General features: G+C 46.1%; 1 protein-coding gene across 3 annotated transcripts in view; it reads left to right on the top strand.

The window, feature by feature from the left end:
- Positions 1-21,020, top strand: part of Dis3l2 (DIS3 like 3'-5' exoribonuclease 2) — a 328,899-nt gene that overhangs the window by 261,519 nt on the left and 46,360 nt on the right. For all 3 annotated transcript variants that reach the window (XM_036173185.1, XM_036173187.1, XM_036173186.1), the window contains exon 13: positions 2,487-2,720. In XM_036173185.1, the coding sequence (XP_036029078.1) occupies positions 2,487-2,720 (234 nt within the window). The remainder of the gene's footprint in view (positions 1-2,486; positions 2,721-21,020) is intronic.

Genomic DNA, 21,020 nt, shown 5'->3' on the forward strand with positions numbered 1-21,020 from the left:
GTATTTGAGGTATATTTTGTTTCTTCATCATCTATGTTATGACTTTTTAGCTAAAAATAAACATACATACACATATATTTTTTTATTCCAAATCTTTAGATATGGAATATCTAATTCTTAAGAATATCTTACCTGTTTGCCCAGCTGTAAATTGACTGTAGAATGCCCCCTCCCCTGGATGTGTCAAAATAATGCTCAAGGCAGTGGGCCTGAGGCTGGGACCAATAGCGCTGTGCTGTTTTAAGATGTAGGTATGGAGGGGTTTAGGATGTTTAGGATGGAGGGGGGTACCTCCTTAGACAATGTGTTTCCCAGTCACATGCCTGCAATCTGTAGTGGCACTGTGTTTGACCTGACATTCTGAACAGTGGCACCCATGGTGTGTGCTCGATGAAGAAGTAAGTGGCCTGAGTCCTGTGGCTATGCAAAGGAGGCAGGACCCAATCTCCTCAAAGGTTCTATGTGTTTCCTCCACCATTTTCCCCCTACCTTTTCCACGAAAAGCCCTTTGTCTTCTGCCCCTGGCCCTGGTCATGGACTAGGTGTTGATGTGAGTACAGTTTTCAGACTGGAAATTAAGGAGGTGTTCTATAAAGAGAGGCCTGCCTTCTGCCCCAGGTTTCCTCCACATGGGTCTTCGCTGGTTTCTCTGTGGGCAGCTGCCCCTGGCTGACGTCCCTCTATTGGCTTTCCCCAGATGGAATTTCAAGGCTGCTTTACCTAGAACAGGAACTATTTTAGTGTGTATCAGCTGTGCCTCCCACAAGTCCTGAGCCATGGGAAAGCCAGGCAGCCTTGCTGAGGAAGGAAGGAAATTCCCAAAGGCTCTCCTTTATATGTTTGTGAAGAAGGCTGGTACAGAATTTCAAGGATGCAGGAATGAAATAGAGGAAGGGAAGTCAGAAAAAGGTGCTATAGGAACCACCACTGAGGTTGAAGTTTGCTAGTATTCATGTGGGTGGTGGAGAAAGGCTGTCTGTCTTGACCAAGAAGGAAAACAAGGGGCAGAGGTGCCCATTTGGCAAGAATAGGTGCTTCTAATAATACAGCACACTGCTAGTGTGCACGTACACAAGCTTTGGTGAGGAATAGTAGGCATAGACACATGACTGCTAGTCAGGGTTCAACAATAAGAGGGGACCAAGCAAGTGACAGATGTGTAGAGTCAGGAAGAAAGGCATCTAACAGCTTTGTACAGCTTGCTGCAGAAGTTTGTGCATAAATGCTTAACAGTGTTCAGAGCATTCTTCAGATTTTAAAGCAGTTCTTATTCCTCCAGCTTATGTGATAACAGATATCCTTTTCATTGTGAGGTACTTACCTTCACTTGAGCATCATCTACTACAGAAGAGGGTACAGGCTGCAGGAGGCTATATGCCAAGACCTGCTGTGGGAAGGAGTCCATGAGCTCGCGCACTGGGAAGTATGAGAATAGTCACACAGAGTGTACGCTGCCACATCTGTCAGCAAGCTGAAAGCAGGCTGCCTGATATACATGTACATACAGCCAGGGTTGGGGGCGGGCACCAGTTTTGGAAGGAAATGAAGGAAAAGAAGCTATATCTGCAGGGAAAACTTTGAGACCATAAGAATGTAGAGGTTCTAGTCCTGCCCCTTTAGAGGAGGCTGGGGTTCCATTCAGGAAATGTGGGTGTGCTCAGGGCTTGAGCGTGGGTGGCCTGGATGGCTTCTTGTAGAGAGGCCTTCAGCTGCATCTGCCTGCAGACTGCTTGCCAGCCCCTGGGACTGGCTCTGTAGTTAGCCTTGCCTATAGCACACAGGCCTCGTGAGTGCCAGACATGAGGCCTGCTTGCCATAGTAGAAGACATGAACTCATAGAGTCCCTTGTAGTTTACAATAGGGATAGTTCTTGGAATAATCTGAAAGTATAGTTTTAGAATTTTTGAAAAAAAAATTAAAGTCTAATATTACAGATTCCAGACGTCTTTGCTCTGAGTGAATAAAAAATGTGAGCAGTAGCTGCTATTCTCCGGGTGCCCATGTTGCCATTTTTCAAAAGTTGCAGTTCTTCCATTCAGGGAAGGTGAATAATCATAGGCTCCCTGCATCTGTCCAGAATGGACGCTGTGTTTGATAGAGATTAAGTGTGTGGACAGCTCCTGGGCTCCTGGCTTTCCCTCTTGCTCTCTCTAAGCCAGCAGCCAGCCCTCAGAGTGCCATCTGTCATGTCTTAGGCTTCCCATCTTCTCTTCCCTGCTTGTGACATTGATGACCACTCATCCAAACTAGTAGAAACACTTCCCATGGGCCCTTACGTGCAAGTCTCCCATGTGGCCTTATTTTGTGCTTGGGAAGGTGCGTAAACCTCAGCTGTCTGTTGAATTCTGCCAGGGCCTAGAGTCTAAACTGCCTGAGGGAGCAGCTTCTGTGTCTGGTTCATTCATATGACGCCAGTCAGAGCACACAGTCAGTGCTCCATCGAGTGTATATATGAACAGTTGAGCACAGTCGGTCTGTCTTTGCAGATCCTTGAGGAGTGGTTTGGCCGTACTGTCATCCGTTCCTGCACCAAACTGAGCTACGACCATGCCCAGAGCATGATTGAAAATCCAACTGAGAAGATCCCTGAGGAAGAGCTGCCCCCCATTTCTCCAGAACACAGCAGTAAGGAGGTGCAGCAGGCAGTCCTGAACCTGCACAGCATTGCAAAGCAACTTCGCCAGCAGCGCTTTGTGGATGGTGCACTCCGTTTAGATCAGGTCAGTAAATCTTTTTTGTTTAGTGCAATCTTGAGTTTGGCTTGTGCCCAACACTCAAGGGTGAGAGCCAGCCTGGTGGCCTCTTTCTCTCTGCCTGTTTTCCCTGCCACTCCATCATACCATGGTAACATGAGTCATGGCAAGACGGTGTCTGTGTAGGTAGCTCTGTGACTCCAGCTGGTCTTACCTGGAAAGCCCATGTCCAGGACTGAATTCTCATTTGTTAGATGACATTGCTGTGACAGGTGCCTGGGAAAGACAAGGAGGAAGGACTTATTTTTGGCTCATGGCTTCAGAGGAACTTGGAACTTGGCTCTGTTGCTTCTGGCCCACAGAGAGAGAGAATGACATGTGAGAAACATGTGGCCCAGTGGAGGTTCATGGCAGCCGATAAGCAGAGAGAGATAGAGAGACAGACAGACATGTGAAGGGGCCAGAGATAAGATAGACTTTCCAGGGCACACCCCCAATGATATCAATGAACCTAAGAGCTAGTTCTTTGAGATGATAAACAAGGTTGACAGAACCCTTGGTCTAACTAGCCAAAAGCAATAAAGAGGACCCAAATTAACAGGATCAGAAATGAACAGGGAAACATTACAACAGACACCAGAGAAATTCAGAGTTTCGTAAGGGAATACTTTTAAAACCCGTACTCCATTAAGTTGGAAAATCTAAAAGAAATGGATGAGTTTCTATATTCAGCCAAACCACCAAAATTAAACCAAAAAGAAGTCAACAACCTAAACAGACCCATAACAAATGAGATTGAAACAGTAATGAAGAGCTTCCAGCTAAAAAGAGAAGTCCAGGGCCAGATGGACTCATAGCAGAATTTTACCAGACTTTCAAGGGGGATCTTCAGCCAGTCTGACTAACTAGTCAAAAAATACAAACAAACAAACAAACAACCCAGAACAGAAGGAGCACTCCCAAATTTCCTCTATGAAGCCTGCAGGTCTCTTTATGTCTCCAGCTGTATCTGTTCATGGAGGCTTCTTCCTCTACTTTCTACTTTGCTCTTGGTGTCCTGAGGATTGACCCCACCTCCCCGCCCTCCGCCAACAGTCCCGCCTTGACTCTAGGTGTCTAGGTTACACTAGTGATGCCAGAGGCTGTGTCTCTAGCTCTGCCCTCCCTCCCTAGCGGTCTAGCCTTGCCACCTGCCTTCATAACTGCCTGAATTCCCCTCAGCATCTGACCAGTGCTCACTCAACCTTCCTTCTGCAGGAAGTGGTCTTGGTGCCCACAACATGATGCACAGGCTTCCTGGTGTTCTCTTCTTTCTCTGATCCGCTGGGGAATTAGATATGTGTGCCCCCCCCCCAGACCTGAGTATGCCAGTTGCACAGGCTACTGTACTTATGCTTTGACTAAATATTACACAGACTGATCAAATACAAGTTTCAAAAGAAAGCCATTTGTTGGGGCTGGAGAGATGGCTCAGAGGTTAAGAGCACTGACTGCTCTTCCAGAGGACCTGGGTTCAATTCCCAGCACCCACATGGCAGCTCACAACCATCTGTATGAGGGACACCCCCATAAAGACATACATGCAGGCAACACACTAATGCACACAAAATAATAATAAATAAATCGTTTAAAAATTTTTTTAAAGGAAGCTGTTTGTTTTGTAAACACAAATGTTTTGGAAAGACCTGGATAAGATAAATCTTCAAAATTTCTTTTCTTTAGGTAAGACAGATGTATAGTGAGCTGAGAAATCCTAAACCTCAGGGGGCATCTGGATTCAAATCACTTTACAAATGAATTGTGGGGCTTAGGGAGGTCTGCAGCAAATGCATTGGGCTGGGTTTCCTCAAAGAAGACTATAGGAATGGTGTTGGCACCTGTAATCCCAGCACTCTGCAGGCTGAAACAGGAGGGATGAAAATGCAAGGCCACATGAGATGAATGTCAAGACCTTGTAGCCGAAGAAGGAAGAAAGGGAAGGAGAAAGAGAACGAGAACAAAAGGAGTAAATTTAGTTTTCTCTCACTCTGTAGCTCAGGCTGGACTTACTTGAAGTCATGGCTGGCCTCCTGCCTCACTTTCCAAATGGTGGGATTACAGGTGTGACCCAACACACCAGGCACCAGCTTTTGTTTTTTAAAGCCTTACTCTTTTCAAAAATGGTAAAGAAAGGTACATTTATGTAAATTAACTTACAAGACAAAATGTTAAGTTGTATATCTTGTGTGCCTCTTCTGCATAATTCCCTTCTTGACTCTCACAGTGACAGACAGCTGTTACTCAAAGCCCAGCAAATGAGAGGGGTTCTGAGGTGTCTCCCCATCACGTTTCTGTAACACATTCAACTGGATTAAATAGTCTGTGAACTGGGGAAGAAACAAAGGCAACCTCAGCTCCCTCCCATTCCAAGAGGTGTGGCCATCAGGGGCATGACCACAGGTTATTGATGAAGGATGAGCTGTTGGCATGTCTGAGAATCAGAATTTTATTGCTTAAGAGACTTTAGATATCTGTATCTCAGTGGCTCTCTTAACTCATAAATTAGAAGGCCAATGTCCCCACAGGTAAATGAGTTGCTTAGTGCCAAACTTCCAAGCGACTCTTTGTTTGGTTCTCCTCCGTTTATTACACCATGCTGACTCGAAAGAAAAAAGTTCGCCTTTAAAGTGAGGGGGGAGAACACACTCAAAACCTAATTAGGTTCCAGTTAATTAAGGTTTGAAAATAATGAATTTGTATCCTTGGAGTTGATTCCTTAGTTCCCCAGAAAACAAGTCTGTAGACCCCCGCATTAGATGGAGACATCCATCTTTGCAGCCAAGGACACTGGTGAGACCATTTATAAATCAGCTCATGGCTTTTTCAGAAGCCACTGCATTTGTTCCTGTTCCTAGTGCCTTCTTTGCCCTCACAAGCCCATTTTCCCTTGGTGCCTTTTCAGAGGCCTGCCGTTTGGAGTCCTCTGAAGCTTTGTCTGCCCTAGTTCTCTGTGTTCATGTTTTGAGTGGCAGTCCTAAAAAAGAACATCCTTTTATGTCAGCAGCAATTGGAGATAAGTTTCAGCTTTGTCTTTCAGGAAATCAGTGTGTTTGATGACCCTGAGAGTGAGCAAGGGTGGAAGATGAGGTACTAGTATAGTATGTGCCAGGGACATAGGCTTGGTAAATGCAGAAAGGCAGAGCAACTTGACCGTGGGATGTTTGCAGTCAGCAACTTAGGTCTTAGCTGCTGGCCCCATCTGAGATAGTGAGCTTCAGTCCCGGCCCAGCTGCCTGGCTCCAGGCCCCTGGGGCAGCAGCTGACAGGCTTGTTCCCTGAGCTTGGTATGCTGGCCTGTGCTGGGAAACAGTATAGAATGTTGCTTTGAGGCAGAATAACTCTCTCAATGGTGCTCACCTAGAGCTGGCCCCTGATTTTAACAAAGTTCTCTTCCAAGAGGAGATTTTCCTTTGTTTCATTGCCCCGAAAGTGACTCAGGCCTCCAAGACCACCTTGTGATTTTGGTCAGCTGAGTTGAATAATGACCCTTCTGAGTGGCTTGTCTCCAAATCCACATTTCTGCTGCCAGTGTAGTTCAAGGACTTGATACAGATGGCTGCTTTATTTTAATTAATTTTTTTAACAGTATACGTCTCTCCTGCATCCTAAAAGGGGGCTTCAGTCATGAGGCCAAGACTTCTATATGTGTGAAATAGAAGAAATCACAGTGGTTTCTCATATCCACACCCTGAGTGTGATGCAATGGGTGCTGTCAGGGGCTTCTGTCTTGGACTGCACAAGGCCTGCCCTCAGCAGAACTGGCTCAGTACACAGAAGACCCTGTGTCCCCTCTGGGCAGATTCTAGCTCAGCTGTTGCCTTCAGAAAAGGAATGGTGGGAAGGTAGTGTGGTATCAGATGGTCCCCAGTACTAAGACATCTCCGAACAACTGGCTGATGGCAAGAAACCCTAAAGCGCTCCTCACCTCATTCTCTCCAGCCAGGTTAAGGCTTCTGTGAGGGACAAGCCCGGGGCTTGCAGAGTCAGCCAGGCACCTCCAGCAGGCAGTTAGAACTGTGATTCTCTGGATCCAGAGAGCTTTGGCAATCAAGTGAAGGAAACTGGGGGTAAAGTAAAGAAGCCTTTACGAAGTTCCCAGCTCTATCATCCATGAAGCCTACTCGACAGTTTTGAGGCCCAAGTTCCACGCAGTTTCTTTATAAAAGTGGCCTTACTAATGGAAGCCCGTCACTTTTGACTGCCCTGGGACTCAAGCTGTGGAACTCTGTTATGCTTGACCCTAACCTAACCTAGCCTAGCCTTTCAATCAGCATTGGCAGGTTTTCCCAGGAAGGGCCAGATAATCAATGACATGAGCGGCTGGTCCATATGGTCTGACTCTGACTCACCCTGCCTGGGAGTGTGTAAGCGCTCCACATGAATGAAGGTAGTTGACATGCAGTAAAATTTGAAGGTCACCGAGATTTGGATTTCATATCATTGTCATGGGCTACAAAATAATATTCTTCATTTGATTATTTTTCAACCATTTAAAAATGTAAAAAATCCTTAGCTCCTGGCCCACACAAAGCAGGTTTTCCTGTGGTCCACACATCACTGACCCCTGCTTAACTGACCGGCAAGCTTTTCAGCCCTATTACCCAGTGAGCCTTTAGCAGCTCATTACCACTTCCCCAGGAAGCCAGGCTAGGTAATGGAGAACAGTTGGGCTAAGTGAGTTCTCAGGATGGTTCCATGCAATTAAGTAAATTATTCTTTTGATTAGTACCCCGCTGAGTGGGTCCAATTGGAGGCTGGAAGTAAGAGTGGCTGACTCCCTTCAGCACCAGGTCTCTGGTCTCTTTAAGCAGTGTGAAGCCACAGGAGCAGCCCTCTCCTTTCTCCTCTGCAGGATCCTCAGGGTCAGGGCAGCTTCTCTCCCTGCACCTGCCTGCAGCACTAAATGCAGCAGCGCGTTCCTTCTCTCCACTATAGCTGCATTCTCGCTGGCTGCTGTTCAGTGCTGTTCAAGGATGACATTGTATGCAGGTGAGAAGGATGGGCACATCTTTCTGGCTTTCCTTTTAGACTTCGTGTCCATGTCATTCTAAAACACGAGACAGGCCATGGCCCAAGTTCTGTGATTTGGGGTTTTTATTGTTGTTGTTTGTTCTTCACTCAGCATAACTTCCGAGCTCTGTTCGGGAGAGCCTAGCCTGTTGTAGGTGCTGGCCGTGTAAGATGAGGAATGGGAAGTCACAGCTATGGGGAGGGAGGCAGCAAACCTACAATAAGAAGTGCCCAGACAGACTCTACCCAGAGTGCAGGGATGGAGGGGGTGGTTGGAAGTGCTTGCTCAACTTGAGCCTAGGGAGTGGCTCCTGCCCCAAACTCCTTAGAATCCTGAAGAAACCCAGGCACAGGCAGTGTACCGAGAGCTTCTGTCTTCCCCAGCCTTCGGAACTTGGGTTTCTTTGTGTCTTTTGCTTTCTGTCTGTAATAGTTCACAGGAGTCGTTTGGGTTGGCCTGGTGTGAATAATCATAAGAAGAGCCAACAATTAGACTAAAGAACATCACTCCATTATCTGTGATCTCCCACTCAAAAGGACAGCTCTCTCTTTGGGGTGATGACGGTGTTTCAGTGGCTTCCGCTGCGTTCAGGGTTTCCATTAACTGTGGACAGCTATGGCTGCTCTCAGCTATGTAGCAACTTGCTGATTTTCTACTTTCCCATGTACTTCTTTCATAACATTCGTAAAGCACACTTTTCATTGAAATGTTCCGCGTTCCTTTGTAGATCCAGCTCTCTGTGCCTCACAGCACCTGAACTCCTGTCGATGGCAGGCAGAGTGGGGAGCTGCACCCTCCACCACATAGGATACACAGCATCCAAGGATGGAGTCTGGGAACCTTTTCTTTGAGAGTGACAGACCAGTTTAGTTTCTGTACATTAATTTCATATAGAATTACAGAAAACAGTCATAGTTCTGCATCTCAAGGCATAGGCAGGAAACAACCTTGAAACTTGACCTAGTTACATATAACTAATTACCGCCACTTATGTGAGCTGATCACTGTCTGTGGCTTGTTAACTGGTGTATAAACACTGGTGCACGTCCTTCCTGGTCAGGTAAACTCCTCGGGCAGCTTGTTATTACCACCTGCGCTCTCCCTACATTCACTCTTCCTGTGGCATGGCACAGTTATTTCCCACACTTCACAAAACTTCAGCAAATCCTGTTTACCTGGGAAGTTGTTATGAATGCAGACTCACGCATGACCACCGGCCCTTGCTGGGTGCATAGGATGCCTTTGTGTTCTCTCTCTAATGGCAGGAACATTGCTGGTAGCTCTGGGAAGGAGCTGTAGGCAATGAAAGATAGACTTTCTACCCTGAGACTGCACATGAAGTGGAGGAAAGCAGGTGGACTTTGCAGAAACACTGGCAAAAGCGAAGAGGGTGGAGGGGCTCTTAAGCCTGTGGGGATTGATGGGATCAAAGGGGAAGGCAACCTGATCAGTAAAGCTGTGCCCACTGATGGGTGTGATGAAGAACCAAAGGCAGTTCTTCCTCCTCTGAGCTCTGAGTCAGTAGTGACTGGACACGTGTATCACACTGAGATGAAAATGTCTCAGTCTACCTCTGGGACAGTTTAGATGAAAGGAGGCAAAACGTAGCCAGAGATGGAGCCATGTCCTCTGTCAGCTAGAGCTCGGGACACTTCTCTGCTCTCCACTCCTGGTATTACCTTGGCTGCTGGTGTCCTTCCCAGGCAGGGTGTAGTGAGGCCTGAAGCCTGAGCTTCTGCACTTGCTCAGCAGAACACTGAGGGCTGCTTTCTAAGTAACTCTAGAAAGAAAGCTTGGCTCCTAGCCCACCTCTAGAAGCTTTTGCTTGCCTTCTGGTTCCTTCTACATGCCAATGTCCAGCCTCATTTCTTCCAGGCAAAAAAAAAGAAAGAAAGAAAATATTACTTCATGTCTGCTGCTATAGCCTCTGGGTTCACCTCTCTCTGGACCTGCAAAAACCTAAAGACCGAAATCCCCTGCTGCTTCCAGGTGGGGCTGGCCCAGCCAGTCCTCTCCCTTAGGGGCCCCTAGCATTTCATGCCTGTCTTTGCTTTGTTGTTCAGTTGCCTCTCTACCCTTGTCTCCCCCCTAAGACTTGAGTTCCTGCAGGGCAAAGGCCGCACGATGTTCGTCCCTGAACAGTGCCGGCTTTTAACAAGCCGTTTATTCTGGGCAGGGAGAGCGGAAACCAAGACCGTAGAGCAGAGGCGTGCTGCGTAAGAGGGTCACTCTGCAGTGTGAAGCAGGGTTACCCTCCCTGTGTGAGTATCTGATCTTTGACAGGACATCCAGCATGTAGAACAGGCTGTAGTGAGGACTTTCTCAGGTGGAGCTGCCTTGACAGGTCTGAGGTGTTGGAAAGCTTCAGTACCCTTGAGGCTGCCAGTGCTTCAGAGGTGTCAAGAGTATTTGGGGGTTCCCTTTCAGATTGGGGTGTCCCTGCTGGTGGTGTCAGAAAGGACTGTCCAGGAAGGCAGGGACCTCCCAAGGTTCCACCAGAGAAGGTAGCTGCTGGCCTGGAAAGACAAAAGGTAACCAGATCCATCCCTGCCCCCAGAAGATCCTGGAAGAGCTACTACCAGCTGCTGCTTTCAGCCCTGGGGTGGGGAGGAACAAGTTGGATAGGAATGGCAGCCTCCAGTTTCTACAGGATCCTGAGAGGAGCCACGCTTTGCTCAGAATGGAAATGGCTACCATCGGGTAAAGGTTTTTTGTTGGTCTTAGGGCTTTATAAGAAAGGAAGAAGATTTAAAATAAAACCCAGGTGACTCAAACAGAAGTTACTGGCTCTCATGCCAACTAGAAATGATGTAAGAACTTTTGTGATGTGAACAGGGCATGGCCAGAGCTTCATTTCCACAGAGATGAGACTTTCATCTTAGTGGCCTTGACAGATGGAGTGGAATCTGGCCCTTCTGGGACCTTGCCTTTTGGGTAGTTGTATTCACAGTTAGGAAAGAAACCCTGGGACTTTTTTTATTCACAGGACATCCTGCATATTCTTGCCCTGCCCCCATGTCACACTCACGTCAATTGAATGTGAGCCAAATGGCTACATAAGAAACATGGAATTCTTTGACGTTGGTGAGACCTGCATTGGAGAGAGGGAACCCTTGCAGCTGATCTTAGATTTCAACCATGACTGCTGCTTGGGACTGGCCCAGCTGACTTCAGTTCTCACTCTTCAGTGTTCTGTGGACTCTGCTTCCTAAGCCCGAGCCCTTCTGTTCCATTCATTGTCTGTCCCAAACTCTTGCCACACTGAGTTCCTGCAGATGTTGCCCTGTCACTCAAGAACCTGTAAGCATCATGGACCAGTGGCAAAAAGTCTGGGGTCAAGATACAGGTTTGCTGGTGCTCTGTTTTACCAAGAAAGGGCATTTTTCTTTAAAAAGTCAATTACTAGGCTAGGGTGTAGCTTAGCAGTTAGGTGCTTACCCAACATGAAGCCCTGGGTTTAGTCTGCTACACACCATAAACGGGGTAGTGGCCACACATACCTGAAATCCCACCACTCAGAGGGTGGAAGCAGGAGAATCGGAAGTTCAAAGCCAGTTTTAAATATACAGTTTGAGTCCAGCTTGGACTATATGAAAACCTAGCTTTAAAAAAAAAAAAGCACCATTATTGTACAGACAAAAACATTCTAACCCCAAGACAAAGGAAATATACCATGTGACAATATGAAGCAGGTTTTTTTTTTATTATATTTTGATTTATCTGTTGGGAGTGGAGGGCATGCACATCACAGCACACAAGTGATGGTCAGAGGACAGCTGGCAGGAATCTGTCCCCTCCTTCTACCATGTGGATCCCAGGGATAGAACGTAAGTTGTCAGACTTGGCAACAGGTACCTTTGTCCACTGAGCCATCTCTCCAGCCTGAAGCAGTTTTTTTATATTGATTTGCTTGAGCTTGATGAAACCATATTTAACTATCTTTTTTCTCGATTTGTTTATCTTAGAGTAGCTTATGAGAATTACTAGAATCATACATCAGACCTAAATGTTTTCTCCCTTTTGATGAGGAACAAGATTATGAGCAAGGAAAGGAAGCAGGTACTTTGCATGTCACATTCCAAGTCACTCAAATCTGAGCTGCGAAGTACTCATTGTACAAACTGATCCATGTGCAGAACAGTTCCTGGTGCTGCTGTAGTCGAGATGGCTACTATAGTTTTTGTTGCTATAAATTACACTGTAATTAATACCCTGACACATAAAGTTTAAAAATCACTTAGAAATACAAGCACATTCTTTAAATTACTAGGTTGAAGAAAATTAACTTTTTCTGTATTGATTCTTAAAATTAACTTTGATTATTTTATTGTAAAATTAATATATGTTTACATTACAAACATTTTAAAATTAACAAGGAAAAGTATCCATTGGCTATGCATCACCTAGTAATAACACTTTAGACTATACATGTTAGAGCCTTGGGTTTTTGAGTGTTTTCTAGAAAGGTTGAAGTAAGTGAGGTCTGCCCCACGAGGGAACAATGCTGTGCTATTACTCTTCTCAGCAAATTCAGTTTGTGGCTTTTTTTGTTTTAATCTTTGTTAATGTTAGGAACCTCGGAAATGATGTTTCATTGTTTGAGCTGCCTTTTTCCCTTCTGTGGCTCCATCAACTCTAAGGCCTCTCTGCCAGGTCTGTGGAAAGCAGATTCTGCATACCATCATTGGGACCCCAACACCGTCAGCACAGATCCCTGCCATGATCAACTATAATCATTTTTCTCTATGAAGGTAGAATTTTATACAATAAAATACAGCATTTTTAGTTTGTAGGTCCACAAGCTCCACACACAGTCATATGGCCATGATCAAAATATAGAATAGACGCATCACCAGATAAACTGTCTGTGTGCCCCTTGGTAGCCAGACCTTATCCCCTTACTTATCTTACCCACTTACCCTCACCCCCTAGTAAGCCATGAATGAGCACATGCGGAGGGGGGAGGGGGCAAAGGTCAACTCTAGGTGCCCTCTACCTTGTTTGTTGAAACAGGATCTCACTGGGACCTAGAGTCACCAATTTGGTCAGACTAACTGGCCAGTAAGCCCCAGGGTTCTTTCTTTCTCCTACTCTCTGGCACTGGGATTACAAGCCACCATGCTTGATTTTTAATGTGGGTTCTGGGGATCAACCTTAGATTCTCATGCTTGCATGGCAACATGTACCAACTAGGCTATCTCCCTAGCAGTTTTTTGCCCATTTCTTAGTTGGGTTATTTGGCTTTCAGGTACTAAGTTTTGAGGGTTCTTTTGATATTTTAAGTAGAGCCTCTACCAGACATGATAACTGCAGATAATCTGACTGTTCTTCCATTTTCTTATCATATTCTTTCTGGCTCTTTTTCTTTTCTTTTTCATCTTTCTTTTGAAAAGAAGTTTTAATGTGAAGCAGTCCAATATATCAGTTTTTGTCCTTGTGTTATCATGTCTAAGAACTTGTTTTGTTGTGTTCAGTTTTTAACAGTTTTACTACATAGCCCAGGCAAGCCTTGAACTCAAGACCCTCCTGCCTCAGCTTCCCAAGTGCTGGGCTTACAGCCTTCCTTGTACCTCTAACTCCTGGCATGAGAAATCTTTGACTACCCTAGAATCACAAATTTTCTTCTGGAAGTTTTATAGCTTTGGGATTTATTTCTATTTTCTGTCTTCCTTTATAAACACATTTCCAGACCCAGAAGTTTCTTTTGGAAAACAGTTCTAGCAGCAGAGCTGGACACACCTGAGCAGATTTGGGTAGAGTCAGACCTGGGAGTATTGCCAGGCACAGTGCCCTCCAGAAGCCATCTGCAAAGAAGTGTGCACTTCATAGGTTACCTCAGGAGTGGCTTGTAAGCAGATCTCTGGCTTAAGACTTGGCACCACACTGAAGATTGTATCTTTTGAAACAGGGAGCAGGACAATAAGAGAAAAACCTCTCCACTTTCTAGATAAATCCTCCTGACTGTCACAGAGCGGAATGATGAGCGGTGCCAAGCAAGACTTTGTCGATTACATGCAAACGCCCATGTCAGTGACTCACCCAATCATGCTTTAATCTCATAACTGAGAGGCTTTAAAAATTACAGTCAACAAGGCAGCTTGTGAGTTACAACTGCCATTGGAATTGGGTTTTTTTCTGAACAGCTGGAGTGCAATGTGGTGGGAAGAAAGCCTGCTGTGGGTGAGAGGCCAAAGACTGCTTGCCTGGAAAGGATGTGCAGCTAATGTTTGATAAAAATCTGTGAAATGACCACCCTCAGCCAATCTAAGTAGAGGCCTGCCATCTTCATCCATGGGAAAGTACACTGCAGCAAAAGCATTCAGAAGGCTCTGATAAGTCAGGGTCAGTCACTGCTCACCAGACAAGACCTAGCCTGACTTGAGGAAGTCATAAGGTTAGAGTGTCAGCATGCTGAAATATGAACAGGGCCAGCAGAAGATTGCGTCCCAGTCAGGGAGGGCCAGTGAGAGAGAACAGTTTGGGAATGGCTTCTCTGGACAGAGCTGGGCAGATCAGTGCAGCAGTTTGCTGTGTTCTAAAATGTGCTGGCCAGCCTCTGCTGTGGCTGATCTTTGAGGTCCTCATTGGGCATTCCCCAGGCATTAGACATTCTGGATTTCATTGTGGAAGCTGTTACCCACAGGAGGGATGGAGTGGGACTTTGGTTTCGAGCCCCATATCTGGCAGCTCGGTGGAGACCCAACTGGAAAGACTCAAGATAAGACATCACACAGGCATTTAGAAAGTGGCAGAGGTCATCAGACTTCAGAACATAGCTGACAGGAAGAAACAGGCGAGAGTCTGAAGAGGAGGGGTCATCAGGATACTCATTGGCTTCTACCTGCACAGAGAGGACAAGCTGACATCCCTCAGCTGATAGGGACATGAGAGCTTTCTGGGCCATTTTTATTTCTGTTTGTGTTTCAGTGAAAGATGTGGAAGGTCATCATCCCTCAAGGCTCCGTTCTTCCCTACCCTGCTAGACTAGCAAGACTAGCAGGTAATGCAAAATCTAGATGAGGCCGCTGTGAGCTGCCAGGTACTTAGGAGAGGAGCAAGGCAGGAGACTCTCCAAGAATACCCCACCCCCTGCAGTGAGCCCAGTTGTTTACTGTGGGACCGGGAACACCAGCAGCCTTTGGTCTTGGCCTGCTCCCCTCCCTCTTTACCTCCTCCTCACTCACACTTCCCAGCCAGTCTTTTCTCCCTTGTTAGGGGTTGGGGGGGAGTGAATTCACTCCCAGTCCTTTTGAAACCCAAACGTGTCAGTGATCGATGAGGCTGTATTCTCTAACTTCAAAGGAGGAAACTAAGAAGAGTGAATACTGGCCAGGGGAGTTGAAAAGTCCCAGGGAGCAGGAGACACAGGAGTGACCCTGCCATCATGTGGAGTGCCCCCATTCCACCCCTGCTGGTGCCTTGCAGAAGCACAGACAATACCACTTTCAGTAAATCATGACGGATCCTGAATGCCCAGTTTTGTCCTGTTTTCAATGGGCTGTGGGCATATTGCTCAAGATATAGTCAGCCATTTGTGCTGGGTTCCCAGCTACTCAAAGGCTCAACATTGAGTGCTCTCTCAAGTATATAATGGAGTCTTTGCATGTGTGATTTGGGCGGAGGCTTTTTTTCCCTGAGATTTCTATAGCTAATCATAGTAGAGGTGACCTCAAGTGTAGCGCAGACCATTGTCCCTCTTCACCCCTGCAGCCTTTGAGTTATGCTGAGCTTTAGGGGTATCCAGGCAGCACCTAATTCAGTCATTCATCTGCCCTCTGCCCTCTTTGATATTGGCCACTCCTCTGAGCTCAGTAGCTACCAGGGGCTTCCCACAAGCAGCTCAAGAGCCTTTATAGTTGAGTGGGAAGTGCTCAGCACTTTCTCCACTCTAACACCCCCCCCCCAATTTAAGGCCAGGGAATCCCATGCTGCAGGGCCACTTGTTCTCATGGGGCTGCACTTGTGGAGATGCCTATGTGAAGCACCCTGTAGAGGTCCCCATGCTGGAGTCTTGGGAACACTGGGGAGAAAACACTGGGGTCATTTAAGGGCTGGTGTGGTCCTTTCCTTAATCATCTGTGACTGGCAAGGGCCTTGTTTTCAGTAAAGCTCAGAAGCTTCCTTGGCTCTTTATCAATCATAACAAACAGCTGGAATTCATTGAGAGTCTTCATTTGCCAAGTGCTTTCACATGCTCCCTCCCTTCATCCTCAAGCCCTGTACCCATTCTTACAGGTGAGGAAACCAAGGCTTGAGGTTGAGGAGCTGTCAGAGCATCTTCTGCCACTACTTCTTTTCTCTTGTTGGATGTGGGTGCCATGGCTTTATACTCTAAAAATTTAAGAAATTGACTAAGTCCTTGATTTAGGACAACTTTGAAAGGCTAAAGTAGTATGTGAGTATATCCATAAAACATTCTCAAAAATGACAGAATTCCAGACAAGACCAAGTGCATAGTTGCTGGGTGTTAGAGCTAACGGCCACCAGGGAGCCCCTGTCCCGGCACCATCTGTGTCTCAGTGGCAGTAGCAGCTACAAGCATCCAACCATGTGTGCAAAATGGTCCAGAGCTGAACACATCGTGCCAACATCCATTTCCTGGGCTACAACCATGTAAGATGTAACCTTTGGTGGAAATTGGGTGATAGGCCCATTTTTGTTTCTATTGACTCTTACATACCTCATAATAAAAGTGCTACTTAATTCCATTGTGTGGGGCACCAATACTACACCCTGGGAAATGACCAGGTCTCAGATCAGAGGTCACACTTTGCCAGAGTAGGACACACTCACACCAGAAAGACGTGTTGCACTCTATCTTGCTCACTTGTGTTGCTTTCATGAGCATCTACCGAGCCCCATGTCTAATCTTCATGGTGCAGTCGCACCTACCCAACACATACATAGCCAGGCAGCAGTAAGTATTCTTTTTTATTTTTTTTTTCCAGAGTTGGTGATTTATTTTTTCACTGTTACTACTTTGCTGATATTTGGGCTGACACTAGTGATAAACTGATAGGTATAAACCAGGTGGTCTCTCTATATTTGCTATTCTCTATTGCAGTGACAAAACACTAGGACCAAGACAACTTAAAAAAGAAAACATTTAATTGGCTGATGGCTTCAGAGGGTTAGAGTTCCTGACGATGGAGCAAAGGCATAGCATCAGAAGCAGCTAAGGCTCACACTTTGATCCACAGGTTGGAGGCAGAGAGAACACACTGGGAACAGCATCCTTCCTGGACTCCTTTAAACAGTGGCAATGGTAACTGGACGTGGGACCCTCTTGGCGTCATTACAGCTGCACAAGGAGCCTGTGACTCCTGCTTCTCCTTTCAGGGCCCCACCTGGCCTTGTTTAAAGCTTTTATTTAGTATAATCTTCGTAGAACTTACCCAAGGTAATCAGTTGGGACTTCCGTATCAGAACTTAGGCTGGTTGGACAGGATGATAGCTGTGCAAATACCCAGTGGAGACACATCCCAGCTTGAGGTTAAGTGAGAAGAGTTGAATGGAGCTGTCTTCTATATTGCATTTGGGCTGTCTAAGGCATGCTCTAGCAGGTCATTGTGGCCTCTTCCCTGCCCAGCACCAATGAATGGAAAAGTTGTTGCTGGAGCCAAGGTCCTGGCTGGGCTGCTGCCATGCTGAGGCACATCTGCCAACCCAGCAGGTGTCTTATGTTGTTTGGTTTGGGGAATTGAGGAAATGGTGAAGGTTTATTTGGCTGCTTGTTTGTTTGATTAGTTATTAGTATTGTTGTTGTTGCTTTTTGAAACAAGGTCTCACTATGTTACCCAGGCTGGCCTCAAACTCTCTATGCTCTTGCTGCAGCCTCCGGAGTGCCAGGGTTAGAGGCGTGTCCCACCATCGCTAGCGGGAGCTGTGCTTTTGAATGGTAGAGCTCAGCTAGAGGCATAGAATGCTGCCATAGGCTGAAGCAGCACTGGTGAAGAGCAGTCACCCAGGAAGATTGTGGTACCATGTAACAAAGGGCCTGTGTTAGCCTGGCCCTTGGACGGTAGTGTCAGTGCTGCAACCCACTGAAGTTTGAAGCCTAGGTCTCCCTGTTAAGTCCCCCAGGGAGGCCTGCAGAGAAGCAATTGTTTCCCTAATACTGCTCAAATTTTAAAAAACTTAACCCTGGTGGGGCCATGGTAGTACATGCCTTTCATACCAATACTCAGAAGGCAGAAGCAGGTGACTCTCTATGAGTTCAAAGTTACCCTAGTCTACAGTATGTTCTAGGCCAGCCAGGGCTACACAGTGAGACCCTGTCTAAAAAAAAAAAAAAAAAAAAAAAAATGAAACTAAACCTACAGTTGGGGAACTACTCAAATTTCAGTGATTTCTTTTGGACTGATTTAATAAGCTTGTTGCAGTATGCTCATGTTTGCCATGTGTAGCTGAGCACATCAGCAAGACTGCAGGCTCCCCATTGTGGATAGGCCATATAGCTGTTCACCTATGGTTTTCTTCATTTAATTTTCACAACGATCTCCAAAGTAAGTGCTGTCATTATCTCCTACACTTCTCTAGAGTCAGAAATGAATTGCAAAGAGGTAAAAGAATGTAAGGTCACATAACTATTAGGAAGTAAGGTTGGAATTCAGAGCTGGCCAACTTAAAGAAGCCATGCCTTTCTCTTCTGTTCTAAATAGCCTCTTCTCAAGTTGTAAGATGTGGGCACAACAAAGAAGACAGAAGCAGGAGTGTAAAGCCTTTGGAATGCTACAGAGGGAAAGAAAGTAAGGTTGGGGTAAGGATCAACACTGGATTAGAAAGTTAGGTTTGCTCTAGCACCTGAATTCTAGCTCTGGATCCCTGACAAACACTATGTTATATAATATGGACTTAGAGGGAACACAAGTTTCTGCTTAGAGGATTGTGAACTTATTTTTGTTAACATTCAGTAGTATATGTAGTTTCTTCTTTTATTTCATCCTTATTCTCTGTGTGCATGTGTAGATATGAGTGGGTATACACATGCTACAGCACACATGCAGGGATAGATTAAGGAGCAATTTATGGGAGTCAGGGTCAGACTAAGGTCATCAGGCCTTGGCAGCAGGAACCTTCATCCATGGAGCCTTCTCACTGGCCTCTATATTCAGTTTCTTTCTTTCTTTCTTTCTTTCTTTCTTTCTTTCTTTCTTTCTTTCTTTCTTTCTTTCTTTCTTTTTTTTGGTGGCGGGGGGGGGAGCTGAGAATCGAACCCAGGGCCTTGCGCTTGCTAGGCAAGTACTCTACCACTGAGCTAAATCCCCAACCCCTATATTCAGTTTCTTAAAGGGCAACATTAGCAAGTTGGCAAGGCAAATAGAATGTCTTTATATCCTTACTAGATCCTGGCTCTTGCTCCTAACCTCCCTGAACCTCTTAAATTTTGTATAGTGTTCGCATCTCACCTAAGCTGTAAAGTACCTGCAGTGTCTTTAAGTTTCACAACACCCGTGTGTTCCCTGGTTTTCATCACAGGTAGGACAGTATCTCTTAGATAATGTTGTTCTATAAGGAAGTAGGCACAAATGCAGCTAATGACCTTGGATAGGAAGAACAACTTCAGGCAACCTCCGCCCCATAGATACCCTGGATGGTTCTGAGCAATCTAGTAAGCAGTTGTAAGGCCACTGGGTACTGTATGACTAAACAGTAGTAGAGTGTCTCTCTTGCCGGGAGCTACACCAAACCCATTGGAGTAAGGAGCAGGCAGTAGAGGGGTGCAGATGGGTTGTCCAAGACCGAAAGGGGCCTAAGATGGCAATATGGTCATTTTGAATACTTTGTGCAGGTACTTGGCCCTCTGGGAAGGAGGAAGCCAATTAGCCTAGAATCAAGTCATGAATCCTGACAACTGTTTTTTCTTACATAAGACGGCATTAGGCATAGAGAGCTTTACTGCCACTTGTTCCTTACTAAAGCACCTCACAGGGTGCATACTGATTCTTCCAGAAGTGCCAAGCTTCTCTTCCAACAGATACAACAGGACTGGTTATAGATGCTTTCCTCCGGTAGGTCTAAAAAAGATTCCACATTCCTCCAGGACACAAACCTCAGGACAGCCACAGAGGAACTGAGCTCCATGGTATAGGTGGAGCATCTAAAGTCCCAAAGCTCACCTCCACCCAGACTTGGGGAGAGAACAGGCAGGCCAAAGCTGCTGGCTCTTGACTTGGCTTACATAACTCCTGACTCCTCAAGTCCCTGGAAACTGAGTCCAATTCCCTGGAAGATCATTCTGTTCTCTCCTGTTTTTTCAAGAAGAGAGCCAGCCTGATCACTGGCTCTGAAGACTGTGTGAGAATGTCCCATTTCCTTCCTCCATGAGCTGAGTGCCTGCCATCATGACCATTGTTTAGGCAGGTTCTGTGTGAACCTGCCTGGATCTCATAGTTCTATGTATGCTTGGCTGGTATTTTAAAGAACTTTGCTTTCCAAAAGGGATCCAAGGACTTACAACAAAGGCAATAAGCAGTGAAGTGAGCACGTTGGGAAGACGTGCAGTGTGAGTCGAGGAAAGGGGGCAGAAGGAACGTAAGCTCCCCAGTGTCTGTGCTCACGGCGTAGACATCAGACTCCATTGCAGTATCCAAAGGAAGAAGCATCCTACCTCAGGGAGGTGAGGGGCAGGGTAATAAGGTAACTTTTTTAAATAACAAACTTCACTGAATGTTGGAAGATGTCTTTTCTAGTACTGAAAGCACTTTCTCACATGAGGCTTGATATTAGGGACATTAAGTATCCTTGCAGCGAGGAAGGAAGATTTCATGGGCTATGTCTTAAGGTAACTTTGGTGAGGACAGAAGAATCTGACTAAAGCACCCTGAAGGAGGCCATGCTGTCTGGGATGCATTAGCTTTCCTGGAGCCTCGGTGTGTTCCGGGTAGAGTTAGAGTGTCACTGTGGCTGTGGCTCAGATGCGAGAGTGCCTGGACACCAAGCACAAAAGTGCCCCAGTGCTGGGCTCACTCCTCCATGCCCCAAAGACTGAGCATGGCGCCTGCCTGTAATCCCAGCACTCCGGAGGTGTACACAGAAGGATGAACCACAGCTATGCAGATCGTCTAAGGCTATCCTGGAGCTACCTGAGACCCCGTCTGTAAATAAATGACTGAATAGATACATAGGTAACACATTTAGATATTTTTGTAGCAGCTGTTTTGAAGTGCAGGATCTGATAGGATCTCTACTGTTCAGTGCAAGAGCACAAGGTTTAGAGGAGCTAGGTAGATACAGAACAGGAACATCTGTGTACCAAGGTACTTGAGCAGTATCTT

Source organism: Onychomys torridus, chromosome 23 (assembly GCF_903995425.1).
Source record: "Onychomys torridus chromosome 23, mOncTor1.1, whole genome shotgun sequence".
NCBI lineage: Eukaryota > Metazoa > Chordata > Mammalia > Rodentia > Cricetidae > Onychomys > Onychomys torridus.